Consider the following 25,333-nt stretch of genomic DNA (forward strand, 5'->3'; position numbering starts at 1 on the left):
GTCGTAGGAAATCCACCTACTCTTTCTTCCTTGATAGAACCATAAGGCAAACACTCACAAGGAGCAGCAACAACAACAATGGCGGCTGCACAAATTCTGTTTTTTTAATTAATCAACTGTGGGGGAGCCTCCCACGAAATTTAATATTTATAACAAAAGGCCAATGGCCAAAATCCTAATCTAAACAAAACACTCACTCACTAAATCGTGGAGGGGTGGGGACCTAATAAAACAACTTAAAATAAAAAGACCTAATTGTCCCTAACAACTTAAAATAAAAGACTTAATTAAATCACTTAAATTGAACCATGGTTTGAACCGATTCAATTAAGTATACAAATAAACTGAAATAAAAACTAAGTATGGAAACTATATAAAAAAAAATACTAAGTATTGAAAAATACTAAAATGCAAACCTAAGCTACGACTCCCAAATTAAGCCCTAATTTTAGGGCTGCTTCTTCTTCGTCTTCTTACGGATGTGGCTCTTTAATGCTACAACAGCTCTCCCCGACTTGAAAACATTCATCTCCGATGAATGGTTGGAGGTCATGGAATGGTCATTCAAATCGGGATCAAGTCTCTTAAGATCATCCTCAGCAGGTGGCTCGAACCTGTAGGTAGGCAGCAGGCTCCTTGATGGGCAGAGAAGGCTGGACTTCCGGCTGGGTAGCAGCCTCTTGAATCATCACATGAATGCCTCTTGTATCATTATCCAAGCCTTCATAGTCCTTAGCCACATCATCATCGGCAGGATAGGCTTCTAGGCCCTCTTCTTCATCATCATCATCATGGGCTTCTTCCTTGGCAGCCACGTTGATGGTCTTCTTCTTGTGTGGGCAGTCCTTAGCAATAAGTCCCTTTTCCTGACAGTAGAAACAAGTGAAGGGTTTATTAAGTCCCATAGGAGCTTTGCCTTTATCATCAACATGTGGAGGAGCAGTAGAGCGAAAGGTGCTGCCTATAGAGGGACCCTGTCATGAGGTGCTAGCGTCGGTGTAGCTCGGCTTGGAAGTAGAACCCAGCTGCTTGCTTGAAGCCAGTAACTGCTCTGCCTTCAAGGCCTTCTCAAAGCAATCCCGGATGTCTGTAACTTCGACCACACCAATTGCTCTATTTATCTCACTTGTCAAACCCAACCTGAATCTTGAAAGCATTTGGATGCCCTCCTCTTCAATGTTAGTGCGAGAAGAAAGTGTATCAAATTTCTTCATGTACTTAGATACAGTCATGGTCCTTTGGCGTAGGGAGTTGAATTGATCCCGTAACTGAGACCTAAAGTGCCTTGGCAAGTACTTCTTACTCAGGTCGTATTTTATGTCCTCCCAAGTGCGGGGTGTAGTACCGTCAAAGTCCATCTCCCTTCCAGTGTTCCTCCACCACTCACGTGCTGGTCCAACAAGTTTAGTACAGACTAGCTTCATCTTCCTCTCTTTAGACACATCATACCAGTCAAAATAATTGTCTAGGGCAGCAAGCCAATCATAAAATACCTGAGGGTCATGATCACCATCGAATTCTATCAGTTCAAGCTTCACCTTCTGATTATCAGTGTGGCACCGATTAGGACCTTGGTCTCCAGTGAAGTAGGATCTCATGTACTCCTCAAAAGTAGGTTGGCGACCTCTATTTCTGTCCTGCTCTTCTCTATCTCTGTCTTTGTAGCCTCTGTGTCGATCTTTGTATTCTCGGGAAGGCTCACGGATACCTCTGGTTTTGTCCCGACAATCTCTGTAATGGTTTCTATCATCTCTAAGTCTATCCCTATGATCTCTAGATCCATCTCTGTGACCCCTATAATCATCTCTGGGATCCCCATCTCTGTCAGGTAGCCTCTGTACCACCGAATTGAGCTGGTACCTGTCTTCATCTATGGGTAAGTTGCTTTCTCTGTCAGGGGTGACTCTTTGTTCTTCCAATTGTTGCAATCTAGTCATGATTGCATCAGCAGTAGCCTTCTGGGCTTCAATTGCAGCCCTTTGTTCAGCAACAAGCTTCTGAAACAGTTCTAACATTGCAACCATAGGATCGGTTGGTAGATTCAATACTGGATTGCCATGCTGATCCATGGTTCTGATACCACTTTATGTAGCTCTAGATAGGAGAAGGATCCTACTAGAGGCCAAGCAACATGATTTAAAAGGGGTTGCTGGTTCGAATGGACAGAATTAGGGTTTTAGGTCAATTTCTAGGGTTAGGGTAGGGTAATGAGAATGTAGTTTATATGATAAAACTAGGCAGGTTTTAGGGAGTTTAATGAGCTGGGTTTGGTTAGGTTTGAGTGAATATTTAAATTTCAAAAAAGTTAGGGTTAGGGTTTCGGGTTTTGGGGGAAAAAAAAAGGGAATGAAATTAGGGTTTAGGATGGGATTTTGGGGCAGGGCTTCAGATCAAGTGTAGGGGACAGTGGGAGGGAGGTTCGAACCAAGTTTGGGCTGGTTCTGATGGCTAGATTAGGCTGTGAAAATTTTAGGGTTTGTGGAGCTTTAATGGAGAAGAGGGAATTAGGATTTCAGACGGAGGGAAGGGGCTGAGAGCAAGGATCGAGTGAATGGGGGGAGGCTGTAGATAGTGTTTGAATGAAAATTAATGAAGAAACAAGGCGGGAAAGAGGTGAACTTGTTGGAAGTTGCAGGTCTTTAATGGCAGCAGCTGAGAACTTAGAAGGATAGAACCACCTTCAAACTTAGGGATCCTCCCGGCCATCACGGCGCAAGGAGTCGTAAGAAATCCATCTACTCTTTCTTTCTTGATAGAACCACAAGGCAAACACTCACGAGGAGCAGCAGCAACAACAATGGTGGCAACACAAATTCTGTTTTTTTAATTAATCAACTGTGGGGTAGCCTCCCACGAATTTTAATATTTATAACAAAAGGCCAATGGCCAAAATCCTAATCTAAACAAAACACTCCCTCACTAAATCGTGGATGGGAGGGGACCTAATAAAACAACTTAAAATAAAAAGACCTAATTGTCCCTAACAACTAAAAATAAAAGACTTAATTAAATCACTTAAATTGAACCATGGTTTGATCCGGTTCAATTTAAGTTTACAAATAAGCTGAAATAAAAACTAAGTATGGAAAATACTAAAATGCAAACCTAAGCAACGGTTCCCAAATTAAGCCCTAATTTCATGGCAGCTTCTTTTTCTTCTTCTTACGGATGTGGCTCTTTGATGCTGCATCAACAGGAGAGCACGGAACTCTTTCACTGTAGAATCAGTGAGATTATTGGATAACAAGTGTTATGCCATAAGAGGAGGTAAAAAGAAGGGAAGCCTGACTTTTACTCTTTATATCAAATTAAGTAAGGGGCTCAACATTGTATATCAACACGCAACAACAGTTTTCTTGGCAAAAGAATTATGTTTCTTTTTTGTGCTGCATTAATATCTATAATCAGTATATGTTCTCTTTTTGCATGAACGGATAGTGTTTTTCACTTTCTAATTACAATGTGATTACCATTCTATTGTTAAGTGTGAGGAATCCATCTCTCATGCATGAATTAATCTTGAGATTACTTTTGGAGTTGTTGGTGGGGTATCTCCCCGTCCTTCTCATTAAAATTAATGTGTTTTTAACTTTTCAGCCGAGAAAAGAAGATTGGAATTATTAACATTCACCATATATTTAAGGATTAAGCAAACCATCTAAACAGGCTTAATGAGTAATAGGTGGCGCTCAGCTACCGACCCTCTGCCTCTTTAATAACCCTAACCTGACCAGGTTGCCATGCTTCCATTTTAGTTTTATGGCACGTATATTCTTTTAAATGCTTCTAGTTTGTGTTGAATCCTTTTTGTTCTGTAAGGGGAAAGATTTCGTATACGGTTGTGTAAACCGTGTACGTGAGAGGGTCTCTCACAAAAAATTGAAAAAGTCATAAATAGTCACCCATTAATTAATGCATTGAAACTTCCACCCTCTCACATACACGGTTTACACAACCGTGTATGAAACCTTTCCCCATATTTTTTTTTGGGGAAAGGTTTCATACATGGTCGTGTAAACCGTGTATGTAAGAGGGTGGGAGTTTCAAGGCATTAATTAATGGGTGAGTATTTATGACTTTTCCAACTTTTTGTGAGACCCTCTCACGTACACGGTTTACACGACCGTGTACGAAACCTTTCCCCTTTTTTTTTTATAAAATTTCTGAAAATGCATCATGGTGATAGATAAATGTGGTTTCTCTTTGTATGGGCGTTGATGAGGGTGAGGGTGCCTGCATGTTGGGATAGGGTTTTCTTGAGAGAGAGAGATTGGAGAAGAGGGGAGAAAAAAGGGTTCAGTTAATGGTAATCAGGAGGAGCCAGTTCGGTTTAAATCTTTACTTGTAATGGTGAGTATTTCAAATCTTTTATTACCCTTGCTCACGTTAATGAGATTTGGGACGTGTAACAGGGCAGAGCCCTAGAATACCAGAACCAAGAGAGTGAAGAGAAGAGATGGATAAGGAGAATGGAGAAGAGGGACAAGAGAGAAAACTGATTGATCGAGAAATTCGTTTGAGGTGGCAGGCCATGTTCAACGGAGGCCTTTGGATGCTCCAGTACGGAGGAGTGATTTAATTCAGATTGAAGGAACTAAAAGAGCCAGGGGCAGACCTAAAATAACCTTAGGAGAAGTGGTGAGAAAAGATATGCATAGTTTAGGCCTTATATCAAGTATGACCTCGAATAGAGCTGATTGGAGGACAAGGATCCATGTAGCCAACCCCATTTAATTGGGATTGGGCTGAGATGTTTTTGTTGTTGTATTAGGTAGCGAAATAGCCCAAAAGAGAGTTCTGTCTTGTGATATATATATAGAAGAGGTATTATATGGTAAATATAGGTTATTGTTATGTGGATTTGGCTCTGGGTTAATATGTGCATTGGATTCTATATTATGTATGAAATCACTTTCCCTACGCAGATGGGTAAACGGGGAGGGAGGGTTAGACCCCCATAGTCCCAGACCTTTACACTCTCGCCCTTTGGGTGTAGAGGTAGATTTTATGAAGAGGAGTTTTATTTAGATTTCCAATGAATGTTTATAGGAGTAGAATTTGGAACTTTTCAATGATTTTTGTGGATGCTCAGGTGGTGATCAATTGTCTCACTCCTAAGGTTGCTAATTAGTCTATAGTGGAGTCCTTTTTAGAGTCATTCTGGTGGGACCGTGAGACTGTTATATATAGACAATGCAGGACTGGTATGGTTTGGTTCATCTGGTTCAGACCAACATGTGTGGTTCAAGAATTGGATGAGATCTGGTTCTTCTAGAAACCAGATTCTTGGAGCTAGTTTACAAACTTTTATGTGGCCTGTGATTCCATAATTCCTGATTTACAATAATTTTATTTCACACAACTTGTGGTGCCCATTTGAGGGAGTTTTAAAGCTTGCGGTTATAGAGTTACTTAAGTGAGTGAAAAAACAGCTGAGACGAAAACTCACAACTCAGGTTTGGAATCTGGTTCCTGTCCTTGTTCTATATCCACTTTCAGAATTTCTTTTTCATCATAACCCCTGCTGGTTGGATCTTTTTCGCAAGAGGATTTTCTCCATCTCTGGTAAGGTTGAAGATGAATAATTAGTAAGATTACAAATAAGGCCAGCTTCTTTATTTAATTATGCAATTACCATTACTTCCTGAGTTTTATTCTATTCTGTCCCATTCTTGTTTTAAACACCGGATTCGTCCCCTCCTTCAAATTAATTACTTTCAGGTCTGAGATCATGTTCACCTCTTTTAAAAGGTGCTAGACTATCCTGAAATTTATGTAATTGCCATTGATAATAGTATTGTGAGTTCTTATCACTTTGTGGGGGCCATAGTGATCCAAATTCAAAGGTTTCGTAACCTGGGAGTGCATCACTTTACCCAGAAGTCCTGGGCTAGTTTTTAGGAATTGTTTGTTTAATTTATAATTGATAAAGTTGTCTAGGTGGACTGGAATAAGAATTATAAATTCCAGATTCATTTTTTTAGGCACCGTTTGATAACGTTACGCGTGTTTCTGTTCCGTTTCTCATCAAAAAAGTATGTTGGTGTTTTTGTTTGCAGAATAATGTTTCTGAGTTGCAAAATGGTGTTTGATAAAACCTGTTTTTGCAACAGTTTTGTAATGTAAAGGTGTTTGATAAAACCTGTTTCTGCAACAGTTTTGTAATGTTTACTATAAATTACAGAAATGCCATTAATGCTATAATCCATATAAAGTCAATGATGTTAGGACATTAAAAATTATTAAAAATCCATATAAAGTGTATATTAAAAAAAAAGAGACAAATATGCACTATTAGGTTCCTATAAATTACAGAAATGCCATTAACACTATAATCCATATAAAATCAATGATGTTAGGACACTAAAAGTTATTACAAATCCATATAAAGTGTATATATCTATAAGCAATTGGAACAAATGGTTAATCAAGATGAAACTAGTGAATATCAATAACAAGAACTAACACCATTTCCTACTTTTCTAGTGAATAATACATAATCTCTAAATTCTAATAATGTATAGAGACACAGGGGTGATTCTTGGCTACACCTACTACAAAAACAATCAATTTGCTTTAAGACCTCAAACAAAAGGCTGAGAGTTGTCATTCTCAAATTACCTTAACTGACTATGCTTTGAATGGTTGAATAAAAAGGGTCTTAGTGGAGTTGAACCACTATCCATTGGAACATGCTTATGTTCCAAGTGCTGTACCAACTTGAGCTAAAGACCCATCAAGTAGAGTTTGGAACTTATTAGTAACCACATGAGTGTTCTGTAAAACCACATCAAGGCTCACAAATGATGCTACAAATACAATGCAGAAAATAGGGCTGCAATTGCCCATTGTTCCTACAATAGCTCAATCCTATCATCACTATTATCCTATTTGATGGTCATGTCAAAGGTGAGGTTTTACTAAATAGCAAAATTCTGACTGGCCTGCATACTCAAACCTCACTGTTCCCCAACAGTAAAGCCAAGAAAATTTTCTGTTCATGGTTTTGTTGGGGGATTCTACTGCTGCTTTGAGTATTTTGGTTTGCTAATTCTTATTCATAAGCCTCTCTAAACCTCTGCTACTGTTTTGAACTTAAAAGATCCAATTTTTACACTGATTCCAAAAATATTTTCTGAATTCTTCAATTTCATGGCTGATTTCAATTCCTAGTTATGTCTGCTGTTACAGTTCCTAATCACAGTTTATCCATCAATTCAGTTCATTATTATTTTTGTATGGAGTTCCCTGAATGCTGGTTTTGGTTACTGTTCTGAACCTTGTTTCTATAATTCTACCCCAGGTAGGATGAACTTATAACTTAAGATTTGAGCCAGATTTTGGGAAACCATTCTTCCCCTGACCAGCATTTGGACCTTATCTGAATCTTTGATTTGCTGTTATTAAATTTATTTTTAAATATGGTTTCTAAACCTGTCAGCGATTCTGATTTTCAACTGCTGAACCTAATCCCAAGAGAAGAAGCAACAAGAAGAAAACCAACAAAAAATGGGAATTATTGAAGAGGTCTTGCAACAGCTAGAAGCCATTCTTGAGGAATTTCTGGGTTTTGTTTCTTCCACTAAAACCGTTTGTTTTTGTATACACTAGCATTGTCTTCTTCTGTAATCAACAAAACACCATATATTCCTAGTTTTTGGGTTCATGGGTTGGGATCAAAAGAGACCCAAATTTTTTAAACAAAACTAATAAAAACAAATGGTTCTCTTCTCTCTATTTTTTTCCTTTTTAATTTGGTGAGAGAAAAATTGAAAAGGATAGGAAGGGAGAGTTGTGGGCTTGTGGCTTTGTAAGTGTTTCCGATCTCCAATACAAAGACTGAAGCTTTTAGCTTTTGTTTGAGTTTTATAGGGGCAAGAGGCTCTGGTTTCTGTGATAAATAGTGATCATAGTAGCAGATGGATAGATGGAAGAAGAAGAAGATGATACAATAAGAGAAAGTCATCTCTTCTTAGCTACGTATAACATGTGTTTGATAAATTTGTAAATATTCATCCTAAAGGGGATATATAGTATTAATATTGAAAGCCCTATCTCTGTATAGCTCAAACCTAATACATAATGTAGTTGAAGGGTTGGTTGGATTTGTAGGCCAGTGTGTCGAGAAAGAGAAGAAGAATTGAAGAAGATAGTGGCATTTTCTCAGATGTACAGAACATTATCCATGCATGCCTGCTGGTAATATTAGTTTGTATATTATGCTTTCAACATATATGGTAAAAAAAAAAAAAGTTATATATTCTGAAGCTTTTTTTTTTTTTTTTGTTCCTTAGCTTGTTTAAGAAATTTTATATGGGGTATACTGGTATATATTTTCTGTTGCATCCTTCATTGATAAGCTAGGAAGAATTGGGGAGTCTTCAACTCTAAAGACCTAAGACCACACCAGAAGCCCAGAAGACAATATTTTTGAAGGGAAATTTGGGTTATAAGGAGAAGAAACTGGGGTTGGTCACTGGGTATGGTGGTAGGCTGCTGCTGTGCTGTGTTGTGGTGTGTGGGGTTGTAGTTCAGGTTCCAATTAACTTATTACTTTTCTAATTACTTGTTTCCCTTTCTCAAAATTTTCTGTAATGAATAATGATAGAAAGAAATAGTCCTGCTCTGAACTACAGAAATTAAACTGGTGGAGCAACTGTAAGTTGCTCAATTTCTACAGATGAATACAATAGAGATAATCCAGAATCCCATATACAGATTGTACTTTATCATTTGTCACCTCTCCTGCAATTCAATGCAGTTTCCCCCCCCCCCTCTGAACCCACAAGCATGACAGATGCAATCACTGGTAATCCCCTTCAACAAGTCCCAGTAAAATAAAGAGAAAGAGACAGAGACAGAGAGATAGCGAAAGAGAGAAAGAATGAGAGATTACCTTGTTGCAATCACTGGTAATCCCCTTGCACTAAGCTGGACTTTTGGAGTAAAATCCCTACATTTGCAACATGAAAAGCCCTAAAATCAGGCCTACTACAGTGAATCGAAGATTACATAAGAAAACCCAGAAATCAAAAGTGTAAAATCCATACCTTTGGTGGATTTTTTCGACCTACAACTCAAATGAAGAACAACAGAGAGTAGCAGTCCAACGTTACCTAACCAAATGTCATTTTTTTGTGAGATTTTACCGAGAGAGCGAGATAGAGAGGCCAGAAACAGAGAGAGAGATGAACAGATAGATAGCAAAATATAGAGAAGGAGATGTTACCTGCACCACTGCACAATCCATTTGGTGAAGATGGAGTTTAGACCGTTTCTTCGAAATTGGTGGATTGTGGGAACCTCCTTATTCCTGTCTATAAGACTGAGGTCAATAATAATGATTTCCATCCAACATGGAAGACAATATTCTTGGATATTCAGCAAGTTGGGAACAAGGCATAATAAGCAAGTCTTCCTTAAGGAGGTATGATTTTTTTTTAAATGGACTGAACAGAAAGCATGATATGATTGGGTAATTGGACATTCAATTTTCTTGCTGTATTTTTCTCAGTCTATACAGACTGGGATTCTAATTTTGCAAATGTTGAATGGACTAAGCAGTAGTAATCTTCAGAAATCGCTGGCAGACTTGAAGAAGCCTCATGGTGGTGGGGTTGGAAAATAAATTTTCTTTAATTGCCAACTGCTGTGGATATAATTGCTACAACAAGGTTATGGTCATTTTGGAGTACATGGATGCTGCTTCCATTTATTTGCTGCATATTATTAGTTTCCCATATTCTAAGAGTGTTCCACATTATTTTGTAGGAAATCTTAGAGGTTGGTATATATATATATGGATGGATGTGCAATTTTATGATTCAACTAACCACTTCCCTGCCTGGGGTTTTGGAGCTCGAACAATTGATGGACCTGTCTCACATAGCTACAACATGAATGAATTAGCTCTGATTAGCAATTTCTAGGTTAACAATTTCATTTTATTATGGCCTAACATTTCTCAATGCCATGGCTGAATCACTAAGTTATGTGGTCAGAGATGATCAAATGGTGGGTCAAACCACTTGCCCATGTGCCATATTAGCCATTGGCATAATAACCATATCGTAATTAGGAAACAAAAGATGTACTCCCCTTTGCTCATAGAAGGAGGCACTTGGTGGTATAGCACTTATGATTTAAGAACTATAGATAGTTCATGTTGTGGAATCATCAATTCAGTAATCTAACTGAAACCTGATGTTTAGCCTAATAAAGTGGCCAGGTAAGGCTGTGAAAGGGAGTGGAGATCCATTTAGTGTTAGTAACTTGATTCAAAAGTCAAGCATGTGTTGTATCTCTTAGGCACATCATCATCCAAGTAACACAATAATAAAGATGGGCACGTGGCACAATCAAGATGGGTTCCATTGAAACAAACTTAAGAAATAGTTAAAAGAGAACCCATAAATGAACAATGTATAATTTTGAAACCTAAAGAGAGCCATTTAAAATATCATAAGCGTATTTCATCAAAAAAAATTTAACATAAGGGAGGAGAATAAAAGCAGACCATTTTTGGCAACAAACGAGATCATGTTTTGAGGTTGGACCTAGTCCTTGAGTCTTACTTAGTGCATGACTTGGTTTGTCCTTGAACTACGTTTTGAAACTTTATGGGCTTTAATGCGGACTGATCTTCTTAGGGGCTTGTGAGTAATAGATTGATTATGCATTTGGGCCGCAACATTGATGCACTTGGGATGCAGTAACCAGGGAGGAGAATAAAAGGAAAACGGATAATCTTAATGTTGTCATCTTCTTAAGTGAAACTCATACAAACGTGTAGCAAGCTGGCGTTCTTTTTTTTGCTTTTTTTCCCTGAGCGGTAACATTCAAGTGCTGTTTCAAAGTCGTAGAAATATATAGAGTGAAACGTTTCAAAGTAGAAATATATAGAGTTTAGTAGTAGTAGTATAGCCACCACACGGACGGCTACTTCGTCCGTTCTTTATCTCTTTCTTGTAATCCTACCCATCAATCCTCTATCCCCTTGACCTGTTTTAATTAATAATCGATTTTATTTTGAATTTTTATTGGTTATTTTAAGTTTTGCATATTTCCCCTTTATGGGGAAAGGTTTCCCTTTACCTTTTTCTTTATTTTATGAAAACCCTTCCTCCTCTTTGCTCTCCGTTTCCTTCTACCATTCTTTTCCGTCACCGGCTCCCATCCCCTCCTCCTCCGGCTCCAACTCCCTCTTCCCTTCCCTCCCTCTCTCTCTCTCTCTCTTCCACATACGGCTCCTACCCTCCCGCCCCCTCATCTTCCACAAACCTCCATGCTAGCATCCCCCATCACCTCCTACCCTCCTGCTCCCTCTTTTCCCCTGCAATTTACAGTTTTGAAATTTTAAAGCTAAGTGCCAGTGCTGTATCTATTGAAGATTTGGAAGATCCCTATGCTGGTATACTCCACTTCAAATGTAAGAAGATAATAGGAAGTATTTAGAATAAGAATGCCTATAGTGCATAGTGATTCTAACTCAGGCATAACATCCATAACAAAAGATGAGTAGCAGCTTTTAATCTGGTGGTCCATACCTCATGTCCTGAAAAACTGCCAGTAGTAGTACAACAATGGACACTGTCAAATAGAACCATAAATTTTATTTTGTAATGTCAGTTCAGAATAAAGTTTTATACTGGAGATGTTAGATGGAAGGGCAATTCCGACCCTGGTCAATGGATTCAAGAACTTTACCAGTGGCACAGTTGAGAATCTGGCACCTTCTTAAACCATTATCAACCTTGCAGGCAAGGAGAACATGCAACACCAGGCGCCATAATCTATTAGTTGGTATAGCAGAGGAATGTCAATGGTTTGGCTCACTGCCCTGTTTGGAAAGTTCAGATGCCATACAGTAGAAGAAACACATTGATCCTAAGAACATTGTGACCAAAAGTTTTTTCAGTGACAGTTACAAACAAAATTTTTACCTCAAGTCCAGGAATATTTTTTTTTGGATACCAAAGCTAAGAAAGCTCAACCTTGTCTAACTTGCTTAGAATCAACCTCATGATGTCCTCTGGAACTGCAACCATAATATTATTCTTGAAACCATCCTCCTGGAAAGTAGTAGTAGTAGTAGTAGTAGTGGTTGTGTTCTTCTTCCACTTTCTATTCTTCGTAACGGACGTAGTTGTAGTAGTAGTAGTATAGCCACCACAGTCGAGAGGGAAAGCCATTTTCACCAATACCTCAGGCTTGATCCAATAATATCCTGCGCAGCCTTCGTTCGTTCTAAACTTCTAGCCAGCCGGGAGCGGAGAGGTGTACGGAAGTGTGACCCTAGTCCTTTCCCTCTCTCAAACGGCTCCCGATCTCATCCTTGTTTTGTTACATGTAAACGGACGGCTACTTCGTCCCTTCTTTATTTCTTTCTTGTAATCCTACCCATCAATCCTCTATCCCCTTGACCTGTTTTAATTAATAATCGATTTTATTTTGAATTTTTATTGGTTATTTTAATTTTTGCATATTTCTTTATTGAGAATAAGTTGTAACTTTTCAAAGTTATCTTTAATTATCAATTAATTGGGAGCAAAAATATAAGGAGAGGATCCGGACCAAGGTTTCTAGTCTCGAGATCGATCAACATCGAAACCGATCTGATACCAATCTGGATCGGTCAAAATCGCCATAGATCAGTCAAAAACGTTTAAAATCCAGGGTTTATTAGATGGGTTGTTGTATCGGTCATAAAAATAATAAAAATTTAAAAAAAGAAGGCTTAACAAATGGTAATCACTTCCTAATCTTATTTTTTAGGTTCAGCTTAATTTTTCCATCTTTATCAACCTCACCCACTACCATCATTATCTAAAAAACTCCAAGTTTGTGGGATTGAATCAATGTTTTTAAAGAATGAAATCTTCCCATAGTAGATTACTAATACAAAACGGTTAGACCCCTTTTCACTCGCGGATTTGAAGCTAAATCTCTAAATAATACCTAAACTACCTTAAGAAGACCAATCTTTAAATGGAATGAAATATTTCTTTAATTGATTCTCATAAAAAAGGGTAGGATTTTCCCTTTTTTGCCTCACTGATTTGAAAACCCAAACGTCTGATTCAAAGGCTCGGGATAAAAAAAAATATGGGTTTTAAAACCTCAAAAAATGGTAAATATCGGATCGGACCAACCGATCCAAGAAACGATTCATCATAACCTTGTCGTATCGGTCTAATCTCGGGATGGGCCTCGATCGATACAGATCCGATCCAACCGATATCGACCGATTCAATCCGAGATTACAAAATTCGTACTCTCTCGATGGTACTATCCATCCCACGCGAATTCTCCCCATTCCCGCTTTTAGGGTTTTTTTTTTTTAGAGAAGATTTTTGTTGAATTGCCAAAATGTTACAGTGAAATGTATCAATGAAAGACATTTCTCTTGCTAACCTCAAATTGATTAATACAAATTCTTCACTTTAATACACATTGACTCAAACCGCTTTCTCCTACCAAAACAAGCAAAACTCAATGAGATATTGAAAAACCCTAACCCTAACCTCCAAACCCATAAAGGGTCCTGCCTTGCCTCTTAAAGAGCATTAACCACATCCATGGCGGTCACAGTCTTCCTGCGAGCGTGCTGTGTGTAAGTAACCGCATCACGAATAACGTTCTCAAGGAAGATCTTAAGAACTCCTCGAGTCTCTTCGTAGATCAATCCACTGATACGCTTGACACCACCACGCCTCGCGAGACGACGAATTGCAGGCTTTGTGATGCCTTGAATATTATCTCTCAACACCTTACGATGCCTCTTCGCTCCTCCCTTTCCCAGTCCCTTCCGTCCTTTGCCTCTCCCTGACATCTTCGCTTCACTCTCACACAAAAGGATCTCCTGCAACCCCCTCCTTAAATTCCATCGATTCCCAAATAATTTTGTCATCTTCCCCTATTCGGTTCTCCATATATACGATATGGCTGATCCTGCTAATCCTCCTCCTCCTCCTCCTCCACCTCCTTCTCCTCCAGTCCTCCCAAATTTTCCGTTGATTGTGAATCGGCTTGGTGATATTTCACAGGCTTTTCAGGAAATCTCTGCTGAGTTCAACCACTTTCAAAATTGGATGACTATCCAAAATTCTTAACTCCGGCAGAATATTAACAATCGCCTCATTATCATGGAGCATAATATTATTGCAAAATTATACAACTCGAGTGTTCTTCGCCCTGTTGATACCATTGTGTGGCCTTGGAACGAAGACAGGGCCATTCCAGTTAACCCTCCTGAGTCAAAGGGGGACCTGCAAAGGTGTATCAAATCGAAGAACTGATGGTACATTAGGATATACCTCTCATTGGAGATCATCATCAAAGACGTGAGGAAATTTTTAAGTCTCTAGGGATGGGGTAGATTGTTCTAGTTTTTATTTATTTTTATTTTAATATATTTGAGATGGTTGTTATTTTAACCTATTTAATTGAATAGTTTTTCCTTTGTGCTTCAGTGATTGTGAGGCCAGGTGTCGTGTAGTCTTATAATTTGGTGGTATGGTGGTAAAATGGTGAGAAAGGAAGAGGGTGATGCATGATTTTCTTGCTTGAAGTTCTCGTCAGTCCAGAATAAGCAAACCTCTTCTTACTGTTGTTATGTGGAAGATGAATGAAGCCCAAACTTGGTGCTTAATTATCTAGTAGCTATTGAACACATTGTATTGTGAGAAAGAAGCTCTATTGCTATGAACCGGAGAACTAATACCTTATCCAAGACACATCAATCAATCAACTAACAAGTAATATGGTTTTGATCAAGGAATATGAATTGTTGGGAGTTTTATTTTTACAGTTTTAATGCTCAGGGAAAACATAACATTTTTGTCAAATCATAGAACTGTAAAAGGTCCATGGAATGGATCATCTAACAGATATCAGGTTTCTTTCTTATCTATCCAGAATTTTTTTTTTCTTAAGAAAAGAAGGCAGTTCCTTATCAATCTTGAAATATACAACCTCATATTTTTTTAAAAATTTATGCTAGAGAAAAAGAAAGTACTACAGAAATTATTTTTTTTTAAATTTTTGGACATTGAGCTTGAAAAATACTAAGGAAAACAGAGACACTAATGCTGAAAAACCTCCCGACAAAACTAATTTTATCGCTCATTTTTCTTCATTTTAATGAATAAGCTGATGTTGTAGTCTCTGAGCTTCCAATTACAATAGAGACTGGATAACCAACACTGAAAACCACACTCTGTTTGTGAAACTGTATAGGACCAATCAGCCCTTCCTGAGTACAGGGACTCTGTGACGGGCTGATAATACTTCATTCATTTGGGCAATTTGTTGCGAGAGCCGACTTATCTTCTGCAAAGGAGAACATAAAATTTCAATAAAAATATGTGGATAGGAGTATGTGCACTAAGAAATGGAGTGGAATGTAGAAACTAGCAAGATAAATTTTAATTAAATGCAACATTGGTGGGAAATCTTGCCAAGAAAGACAAAAACAAGGAGGTGGCCACCATGTTTCTATATACACATAACAAAGCATTTATATATGAAAGAAATTTTTGACTTCCATTACTCCTTTTTTTATGAATCTCTCAGTAACATGGAAGCACAGTCATCTAGTAGTTCTACTGGTAGCAGTAGAAAATTACCAACCTAAGAGCCTCCTCATTTAGAGAGAACAGAGATACAGGACATCAATCTAAATTCTTTTTATTTTTTGTGATAAATATTCCCTTATCTTTCTCTCACTAGTAAACCAAAGCCTTTACAGTTTCTGTCCTCATGAAGGAATTTTATTCATGACATTTTACCAACAAAAAAAAAAGGGGGGGAGGGGCAGTTGGCTGAATCAGTTTCCATACCTACTCTAACAAGACTCGGCTGACTTCTTTATTGTTTCATTTGTTTGATCATAAGATAGCCAAAAGGATTATAAAAAAAATGAAAAATATCTAGTTATAGAAATTTAATCCACAGGAATTAGACAAAGGAAAGTAATTTCTCCTACTTTAGTTTACCTATGCAAAACAAATGAAAAGAAAGAGAAATAAAATACCTTGCTTCACAAGTGAACTGCTCGTTCAATGGAATCCAAAGTCTGCTAGCAACCTCACTAAATTTCATGGTTAAGCAACAGGTGGTGAGACCCAACAGAAATCAGGATCTTCTTTTCCTTGGGGAGGATTACACTGAGGATGTTAATGTTAATGCCGTTGTTCTTTAATTCTTGTGATGGTTTGAGAGTGTTTGAGCTTAAATTGGGAGTTTTGGAATGTACTCTTAGTTGAGTTATTGAAATGAAGATGTTATTTATCAAAGGGGCTTGTTTTCATACACTATTGCGTGTGAAACATGATCAACACTTCAGCCGTTGGATGGTTGGACCGTTGGATAGGCGTATAAGAATTGAGTATTCCTATTGAATGGCTGAAGTGTTGACCGTGTTTTATAGACAACCGTATATGCAACCTTTCACCTTTAGAAAAAAAACTGGAAAAAAAAAAATTCAAAGATTTCCCTGTTATACAACAACAACAACAACAACAACTAAGCCTTATCCCAACAAAAGACTACCCTTTTATAGAATAGGAAAAGTTTTGCTACCACAAAGCTGGTCTAGAAAATATCTACTCAAAGTCCCATGATCATTGCTTGTTCACCGCGATTGATTTTTGTATGAGGGGAAAAAAATTAAAAAGTACAGGTTATGGGGATATATCTTGGAACGTTCTCGGTTAAAGTTTGGACAATACCAGAACAAATGAGTCCTGTTCATAAGTGTGGGCACGATTCAACTCGGTCTCGGTTCATCCGAGTTACAAAAGTTTCGTCTTATAAGTTTCCCAGTGATACTAGTTCGAGCTACGCTAGGAACTCTCATAAGCATTTCCACATATACGTAGAAGGCTGGAACTTAAATCAGGAAAAAAAACCAACAAATTAAGCATCTAAATGCTGAATTTCAAACGTTGAGAACCCAAATATAAACAATACTAATACGCAAGAATCAAAAGCAAGCAGAAATTCAAGATAATTCGGACCAGCAGAATCAAATTAGTTACGAGCGTTCCACGTACCTCATTCTGCTCTTGGATGAGAAGTATTAGTCGGTCCAGTTTCTCCAGATGGATTCTTCGACGCCACCGTCGTACCCCAATGTACAGCAACGACGACGATAAGAGCGCCGCTGCGACTCCGATTGAAGAGGAAACAGACCAAATACTCCCTCCGCTGATCACACGAGAACGGACCGAAGAAGCAATACGGAAGAAATTGGAGGACAAGAACTTTAACCCAAAGCGCAATTGCTTCACGACGTCCCCTGCGACTCGGAGACTGGAATCGGAAAGCCGAGGAGTTGCGTCCTCTACATCAGAATCAGATGGTGATGTCGATGCTTCGACCTCTGATTCTGGATCTTGTCGCCCTAGGAGGAGATCATCTTGGAAAGGAATGTGTAGTCCTTCGTGGTTGCTCGGTGGAAATATGGAGTAATCGTCGGCGAATTGAGTGTCTCGGCACATCACCACCTCCCATCCCGTCGAAGGTGGCTCCTCTGGGCCATCAGTTTCAGAGCAAGTATGGGTTAGGATCGAAGAAGACAAAGAAAACGAGGATGATTCGAAAGGTAATGGGTAGATATGTTCCCAATCCTTGTAAGGAATGGAAATTGAATCTTTATCGTCCTCCATCTTCAGTTCAGTTCATGACTGTTACAGAGATCAGCGGAATACTCGATCAAATGCCATTTGATTGGACTCTCTACCGAGTTACAGTTGTTTCCTTCAATTGTTTTCAGTTAATGACTCAGTTCTATTGTTGTAGGTTCGGTACTAGTGGTCCGTAGAAAAGTATCTAGCCGTAGTATCTAGCCGTTTCATTTCAGTGCTACATTGTGGATAATGGACCTTTGATATTTGTTGGGTTCCTGATATCACTCCCATGTATATCTCTCTCCTATCCTTGTGAAAAGACATCTCTATCCTTCGATTTGTGGAGGAGAGAGACAGACACATAGAGTACTGACATAGGCCGCATTCCAAGATAAAGACTATTTCCCTTATATTATATATGAAAAATTAAGACCGGATTGATAATAACATTTAAAGACACTGATCACACATCGAAATCGATCGGACCAAACAAAAAAATGACTGAATAATTATCAGTCTATGTAAACATTGAATTCATTACCCTAAAAAGACTCATTGATGATTTGAGCTCAATAATGCTAAAGCTAAGGTTAGACTTCGGTGCCTTTTTCCAAAGGGTAAAGTACACGTACCCCCCTAGAATGCATCCAATATTCCTCGTACCCCCCTAAGCGGCTCAATATTCCACGTACCACCCCTGCTTTACACCCCAAATGCCATTTAAGTCCACACTAGGTATTAAATGCTATAAAATGACCAAACTACCTTTTCTTCTATCGTTTCTAAAATTTGAAAAGACCTAATTGCCTTAACCTATTTGCTAAAATTTGAAAAGACTAAAATGCCCTCATCTTCCCCAAATCATCATCTTCTTTTACATACCCCCACCACCACCACCATCACCACTCCAAGTTCTGAACTTCTTAACCGCACCTCCCTCCCCTCCCTCAACGGCTCAACCTTCTAAACTTTCACAGGTACCGATCTGTGTCACCCACCATAGTCTGTAATCGAGAAAATTGCTGGAATCCACTCCTTCAAGGTTCAATTCCTTTACTTCCTCAATCTCCTCCAAATTTTTCATCTTTCGAACCCCACAATCTCTTGAACACGCTCTGCAAAGATTCATTTTTTTTTCCTTAAGAAAACTGAGTCATTTGCTACTTAACCCAGATCTGCTTGATTACCAGGATCGACGAAAAAATTACTCAAAAGGGGAGAAACCCTCAAATAATGAAGGAGATCAAGACAATGTTCACCTACGATGGCAGCGGTAAATCTGGGTGGGGGCTGATCAGTGAGGGATCCACCAACATGGTTAAAGCCAAGGGGGAAATAATCTTGAACTGCTTCAAGCAGTATGAATCATGGAAGGAAACCTCTGGCCTGAAGGATTTTATGGAGGTAGTCATTGATTACATGAAAAAGCAGGAAATCAAGCTTCACTGTAATCGCCTCATCTTACCGGTCACCATCGGTAGGATTCCGGAGGAGATGCCATGTGAGATTTGTCTTGATGGGTTCGCTTACAGCAACGGGAAAGTGAGGAAGAAAATTGAGAAGAGATTGTACCGTATCAGTCGTTTGGTTAGTAATTCCTTAGTGATGCTCAAGAAATTGAATATCGCCAACATCTCTTCCACTTCCAAGAGTAAAGAGGCATTTTTATTGATTTCACTAAAAATACCTAGCTAACGCGCTCACTCTACCCGATTTCCAAAACCCACTCCCAAACCTGATTATTGAAACAGAGACCCTATTTTGAAGATGGGATGTTGTTGAGAGAGTTCAAAGATTTTACCCTAAATGTTCAATCCCCCACATTAAATTACATTGAAGCTTGAAACCCATCTTTAAAACCAAGCTTGTTACCCTTTCTTAGACTCTCATCATATGCTTCATTCTATCTTTAATTTCTCCATTTTCTAATGAAGCTGGAGAAGAAGATAGTGTTTGGACACAGGAGATTTATTGGAACAGTGTGTTTGTTGCTGGAAATCGATACAGAGACAAAGAAAATGAGAGGAAAACCAATTTCAGGGAAAAGCCATATTGGCTCTTTGCATTGTGAGCTTTCTTGCAAGATCACTCTTTGCAAAAAGGAAGTGGAATCATGTGGAAGGATCGAAGGTTGTTGCAGACATCGATCAACGCAACGAAATACGATTTGGTTGTGGCTAAAGATGGGAGTGGGAACTTCATTACAATCAGCGATGCTATGGCTGCGACTCCCAACTCAACGAGAGGTGAGGAAGTAGAGGAGGGGAGGAGAGACAGTGAGGTGGGTCTTCACGGTGGGATGGTGATGGTGTTAATGGTTGGGGGGGGGTGGCGGTGGTGGTGGGTATGTAAAAGAAGATGATTATTTGGGGAAGATGAGGGCATTTTAGTCTTTACAAATTTTAGCAAATAGGTCAGGGCAATTAGGTCTTTTCAAATTTTAGAAAAGATAGAAGAAAGGGTAGTTTGGTTATTTTACAACATTTAATACCTGGTGTGGACTTAGATGGCATTTGGGGTGTAAAGCAGGGATGGTACGTGGAATATTGAACCACTTAGGGGGGTACGAGGAATATTGGGTGCATTCTAGGGGGCACGTGTACTTTACCCTTTTCCAAAAGATTTTCAAAGATATATGCATACATTCATTATAGTATATTCACCCTCTCATATGTAATTATCCTCACGTGGAATCCCTAGTAAGGGTATCCAGCCAGCTTGATGACATTATGTTCAAGTTCGGTCCTCCCTTAAAGATAAGGGTAAATGTGTTATTTGCTACTTAGAATTTAAAATGACATCATAAACATCAAGAACCGTTGTTGAGGGTACTCTTGTAAATTTCCTGTGAAACGATTTCTTTCCTATTTTTTTTCTGCCTCTTCTCCCAACGCTTTGGAAGAATTTTTTCATTAATCTTTGGTGAAGATGATTGCTTGGTAGCCCCTATGATGGAAGAGGATCGCCTCATCACCATTCGTTGCTGCCAAGCTTCTCACCATTAGTCCTAGAACTCATCATCAATCACCATTTTCTGGCAAACCTTTGCCATAGAGGGTAGTATATCCACATTGCATTTCCTTGTAAGTCCATCTTGAGGAAGTGAATAATTCAGTTAATTAAACAACTAAGGCGGAGAGGCCATGAATATGTCTTGCTGGTAGGCAGTCATATCCTTATTGTCAGACTCAACAATTAATTGTAGTAAACCTTCAGATATTGCTTCTATCATTACAGAGCAAATAGCCAATGCTTCACCCACAATGTGTAATGAGAAGGAGATTGGTTCAGAAATTGCAAAGTGTGATTTGCCGAAGGCGTCACAACATATATAACCAAGGCCACCCTTATCTGAATTGGGAAGCAAGTTGACATCACAATTTAGCTTCAGAAAATCCGATGGAGGAGCCTCCCAGTTCAAAGTATTCCAATTTTGGGTACTTCTTGTTGGTAAAGATGATGGTGACAAAGATTCTATTGAGGGTGCCAACTGGGAAGGAAATGGTTGATGATTATACCAAAATTCATGAAAATCATTTTCTATCACACTAATAACATCAAATAGATACCATGATTTCCTCCCTAAGGTGAGATCATTACGAGATTTCCACAAAAACCAATATATGAAGGCACTACAAGAAAAGCACCCAAATAAGGCACTTAAGTTGGGCGGACGCCTGAGGTGGTTGTCTCATGGATGACATATTTGTTGGAGGGGGTTTTATGAGGTTTGGACATGACAGTAAATTAACAATTTACAATATGATGATTCATTTCATTTGACGTAGTCCTCTCAAATCAAATACTTCCCTGGTAGCCTCATATACTTTGTACCCTTCCCCTTAGAACCCTATAACTCATAAGTCATACCTTTTATGTTTTTTGTTGCTAAACAAATCTTTAATGATAGGAAAGAATAGTACACATACATGGTTTTGTTTGGTATGTATTCTAACTATTTTTATTATTTGAGAATGCAAATCAACTTAAAATGCATTCTAAGAATGCATTCCAAACACAGTCATAGATTTCGGATTACAAACTTCGAAAAATTATGGAATGAAAATTAAGCCAAACAATCCTAAACTCAAAGATCGAACCCTCGTGACAAGGGAGTCATCCGAAGTATAAAAAACAATTATATATGATTCTAAACTTAAAATTCATAACCCCCACATAACTAATTTACCTCTCTCTCTCTCTCTCTCTCTCCAGCCCAACATAATAAGTCAAACTAATTTACGTGTTGTTCCTTTTTTGGTTGCCTCCAATCAACTCTTTAATATATCGAGTCAAACTAATTTGAATTTACCTGTCTCTCTCCAGCCAAATCAAGCTGTTTGTTTGTCTCTCAGAAGCTGTGATTGTCAAACACATCAATTCTCTTGTTTCGCGCTGGTACGTACATGATTCAAAAATCCTCCTAAAAACACGTAAACAAACTTCATGCTCGATCGTCCTCCCAACCCAATCCATTCCATAACCATTCTTCATTCCCCTCTTTTTTCTCCGGCTGAGAGTTGCTGCTGCTTGCAGGCATCCCTCAATGCCCCCCTAGCTTTCTCTCCTGCAATGGCCATGGCCCTCTTTCTTAGCCAATATTGCCATTGCTGATTCATAAAAGAGAGAAAGATACTGCTACTTAACTGTTGCTGCTACTACTGCTACTACACAGTATATACATATCGATTATGGGAGGAGAGAAACATGGTCACACCATCTCCTCCCTTTTCTTCTTCTTTTTCCTTGTTTCCATTCCTTATCCAACAATTGCCAAAAAGGATGGATCTTCTTCTAATTCATCATCTTCTCAACATGTAGTCAAATACTCTCCCGTCGATAATTACTTGATCAATTGTGGTTCAACCGAAGCCACCGTCTTAAGCGACGGCCGGTCCTTTCGTTCCGACGCTCAATCGGCTTCTCTACTTTCCACCACTGAAGATATACAGGTATCTGATAAATCCCTTTCCAATTCCACCTTCTCCAATACCTCCTCCTTTCTTCTCTCCTCTTCATTGCCTCTCTATCAAACGGCAAGGATCTTCGTTGATGATTCCACCTACAGCTTCTTCATCTCTCGCCCAGGTAGACATTGGGTTCGTCTCTATTTCTTTCCTCTTCCAGATTCATCATACAACCTCACATCTGCCACATTCTCTGTCATCACCGATTCCACTGTCCTCCTCCGTGATTTCTCTGTCTCGAATAACAATTCCTTGATTCTCAAAGAGTACCTCGTCAACGTCACCTCCAATAGATTCTCCCTCACATTCCAGCCCCAATCGAAATCCATAGCATTCATCAATGCCATGGAGATCGTATCGGCTCCGGACACGCTCATTCCTGACACGGCCACCACCGTCTCCCCTGTAGGAAGCTTCAACGGTTTAAACAATTATGCCCTAGAGGTTTCTTATCGTTTGAACGTAGGCGGGTGGCCTTTAACGTCCTTAAACGATACCTTGGGGAGGACATGGCAGAATGACTTATCTTTCATGAGATCCCCTCTACTGGCACAGAACGTATCGATTTCTCCGTCGAAAATCGAGTACCCGTCGACCGGCGCTAGTGCTTTCATCGCCCCCAATGCGGTGTATTCGACGGCGAATGAGATGGCAAATGCGAATGTCACACAACAGAATTTCAATCTCTCCTGGGAGATGAATGTTGATCCGACCTTCTCCTACTTGATCAGACTCCACTTCTGCGACATTGTGTGCAAGACCCTTAATGAACTCTTCTTCAATGTCTACGTCAATGAGATGATGGGCGTGGCGAGCCTTGATCTTTCCACCATCACCGGAAGCCTCCGCACCGCTTATTTCCAGGATTTCGTGCTCAACACCTCCGCCGTCGTTGATGGCAAAATAAGGGTGGAAGTGGGTCCGGCTTCCAACGTTCAATCGGCAACGCCCAATGCTATCCTCAACGGCCTCGAGGTAATGAAGATGAGCAACGAAGCCAGCAGCTTGGATGGCTTGTACACCATCGATGGGTCGTATGTGGGGCCTTCCATCTACAGCAAGCTTAAGATAGTCGCCGCAGTTGGAATCGGCTTGGGTGTGATGGCTATGTTGTTGGTGGCCACGATGTTCGTTCGTTGGCAGAAGAGGCCTCCAGGTTGGGAGAAGCGGAATAGCTTCTCGTCATGGCTACTCCCTCTTCACGCCACTGGCCAATCAAGCTTCATGTGTAGCAAGAGCTGGTCACGTGGAGGAATGAGGTCAAAGAGTAAGAGCAAAAATGGCAACTCGGGCATAATGGGCCTCGGAAGATTATTCAGCTTCGCCGAATTACGAGAAGCTACACGCAACTTCGACGACAAGGCGGTCATCGGTGTTGGTGGGTTTGGTAAAGTGTACCTTGGTGAGACCGAAGATAAAACCAAGCTTGCTATTAAACGTGGAAACCCGAGTTCTGAACAGGGCATCAATGAGTTCCAAACTGAGATTCAAATGCTCTCCAAGCTTCGTCACCGTCATCTGGTTTCTTTAATTGGATACTGCGATGAGAACTCAGAGATGATACTTGTGTATGAGTACATGGCCAATGGTCCGTTCCGTGACCATCTCTATGGTTCTAACCTCACTCCATTATCATGGAAACAACGACTCGAGATCTGTATTGGTGCTGCGCGAGGGCTGCATTATCTCCACACAGGCGCAGCGCAAGGAATCATCCACCGTGATGTCAAGACCACCAACATTCTCCTTGATGAAAATTTCGTTGCTAAGGTCTCTGATTTTGGGCTTTCCAAGACAGGACCAGCGATAAACCAGACCCACGTCAGCACTGCCGTGAAGGGCAGTTTTGGGTATCTCGACCCGGAGTACTTCAGGCGGCAACAGCTGACGGAGAAGTCTGATGTGTACTCATTCGGTGTTGTGCTCTTTGAGGTGTTGTGTGCGAGGCCGGCCATCAATCCAGCACTGCCAAGGGAACAGGTGAATTTGGCAGAATGGGCGATGCAGTGGCACAGGAAGGGATTGCTGGAGAAGATTATTGATTCTCATCTTCAGGGGACCATAAGCTCAGGCTCGCTGAAGAAGTATGTGGAAGCTGCGGAGAAGTGTTTGGCTGAGTATGGTGTGGATAGGCCGTCCATGGGAGATGTTCTTTGGAACTTGGAGTATGCTTTGCAGCTGCAAGAAGTGTCGACGAAGATTGATCCTTCTGAGGATAACGGTTCTGTTCTCAATGCTTTGCAGCCACGAAGCGAGAATGACCACAATGACCATGCTTCGACACCGGCTGCTGTTGCCTTTGATGATAATTCAGGAGTAGTTAATGCTCCATTGTTTTCTCAGATTGGAGGGTTTCAAGGAAGATAAGAGTTGATCAATTCAAATCTGGTGGTTGATGGTTCTCTCCTCTGCCTTTGGTTTGGAAGAGTAGCAATTTGATAGGTGATTGTGGGGAGCAAGCAATGGCTTGGACCGTTTGTTTTTTGTTTTTGTTTTTTTTTTTAATTTGGACCGTTTGTTTAGAACACCAAGCATGTATATGAACCTATGTAGGATTGCGTTTAATTTATAGTTCCAATTCCCTTTTTATATTTTTTTTCCCCTCTATAATCTTTGTTTCTTTTTTCCTTTTCTTTATATACTAATTTAAGGCTTTGTTAAATGATGTAAGAGATGGAAAAAGGAAAACAATATTCCCCCTTATCAATTCCCATTATCTTACTTACCCAAAGGGGC

At 39.6% G+C, this 25,333-nt stretch overlaps 4 protein-coding genes across 4 annotated transcripts; 1 reads left to right on the top strand and 3 right to left on the bottom strand.

Moving 5' to 3' along the window:
• Nucleotides 1-596: 596 nt before the first annotated feature.
• On the bottom strand, nt 597-2,069 carry LOC122654858 (DEAD-box ATP-dependent RNA helicase 21-like). Its single transcript, XM_043849125.1, has 2 exons — nt 1,494-2,069; nt 597-866 (listed from the first exon to the last, which is right to left on the bottom strand). Exons 1-2 carry the CDS (start codon nt 2,067-2,069, stop codon nt 597-599), a joined length of 846 nt encoding a protein of 281 aa, XP_043705060.1.
• An 11,362-nt stretch (nt 2,070-13,431) lies between these two features.
• LOC122654050 (histone H4-like) lies at nt 13,432-13,871 on the bottom strand. Its single transcript, XM_043848021.1, has one exon. It carries the CDS (start codon nt 13,829-13,831, stop codon nt 13,556-13,558), a length of 276 nt encoding a protein of 91 aa, XP_043703956.1. The 5' UTR covers nt 13,832-13,871; the 3' UTR covers nt 13,432-13,555.
• A 1,240-nt stretch (nt 13,872-15,111) lies between these two features.
• LOC122654049 lies at nt 15,112-17,725 on the bottom strand. The gene is made up of 2 exons (XM_043848020.1): nt 17,055-17,725; nt 15,112-15,330 (listed from the first exon to the last, which is right to left on the bottom strand). The coding sequence occupies exons 1-2, from the start codon at nt 17,667-17,669 to the stop codon at nt 15,244-15,246; spliced, it is 702 nt and encodes a 233-aa protein (XP_043703955.1). The 5' UTR covers nt 17,670-17,725; the 3' UTR covers nt 15,112-15,243.
• Nucleotides 17,726-22,290: 4,565 nt separating this feature from the next.
• On the top strand, nt 22,291-25,058 carry LOC122654047 (probable receptor-like protein kinase At5g61350). Its single transcript, XM_043848016.1, has one exon. The coding sequence runs from the start codon at nt 22,322-22,324 to the stop codon at nt 24,962-24,964; it is 2,643 nt and encodes an 880-aa protein (XP_043703951.1). The 5' UTR covers nt 22,291-22,321; the 3' UTR covers nt 24,965-25,058.
• Nucleotides 25,059-25,333: the final 275 nt, after the last annotated feature.

This window comes from Telopea speciosissima, chromosome 3, assembly GCF_018873765.1.
Source record: "Telopea speciosissima isolate NSW1024214 ecotype Mountain lineage chromosome 3, Tspe_v1, whole genome shotgun sequence".
NCBI classification, from domain to species: Eukaryota; Viridiplantae; Streptophyta; class Magnoliopsida; order Proteales; family Proteaceae; genus Telopea; species Telopea speciosissima.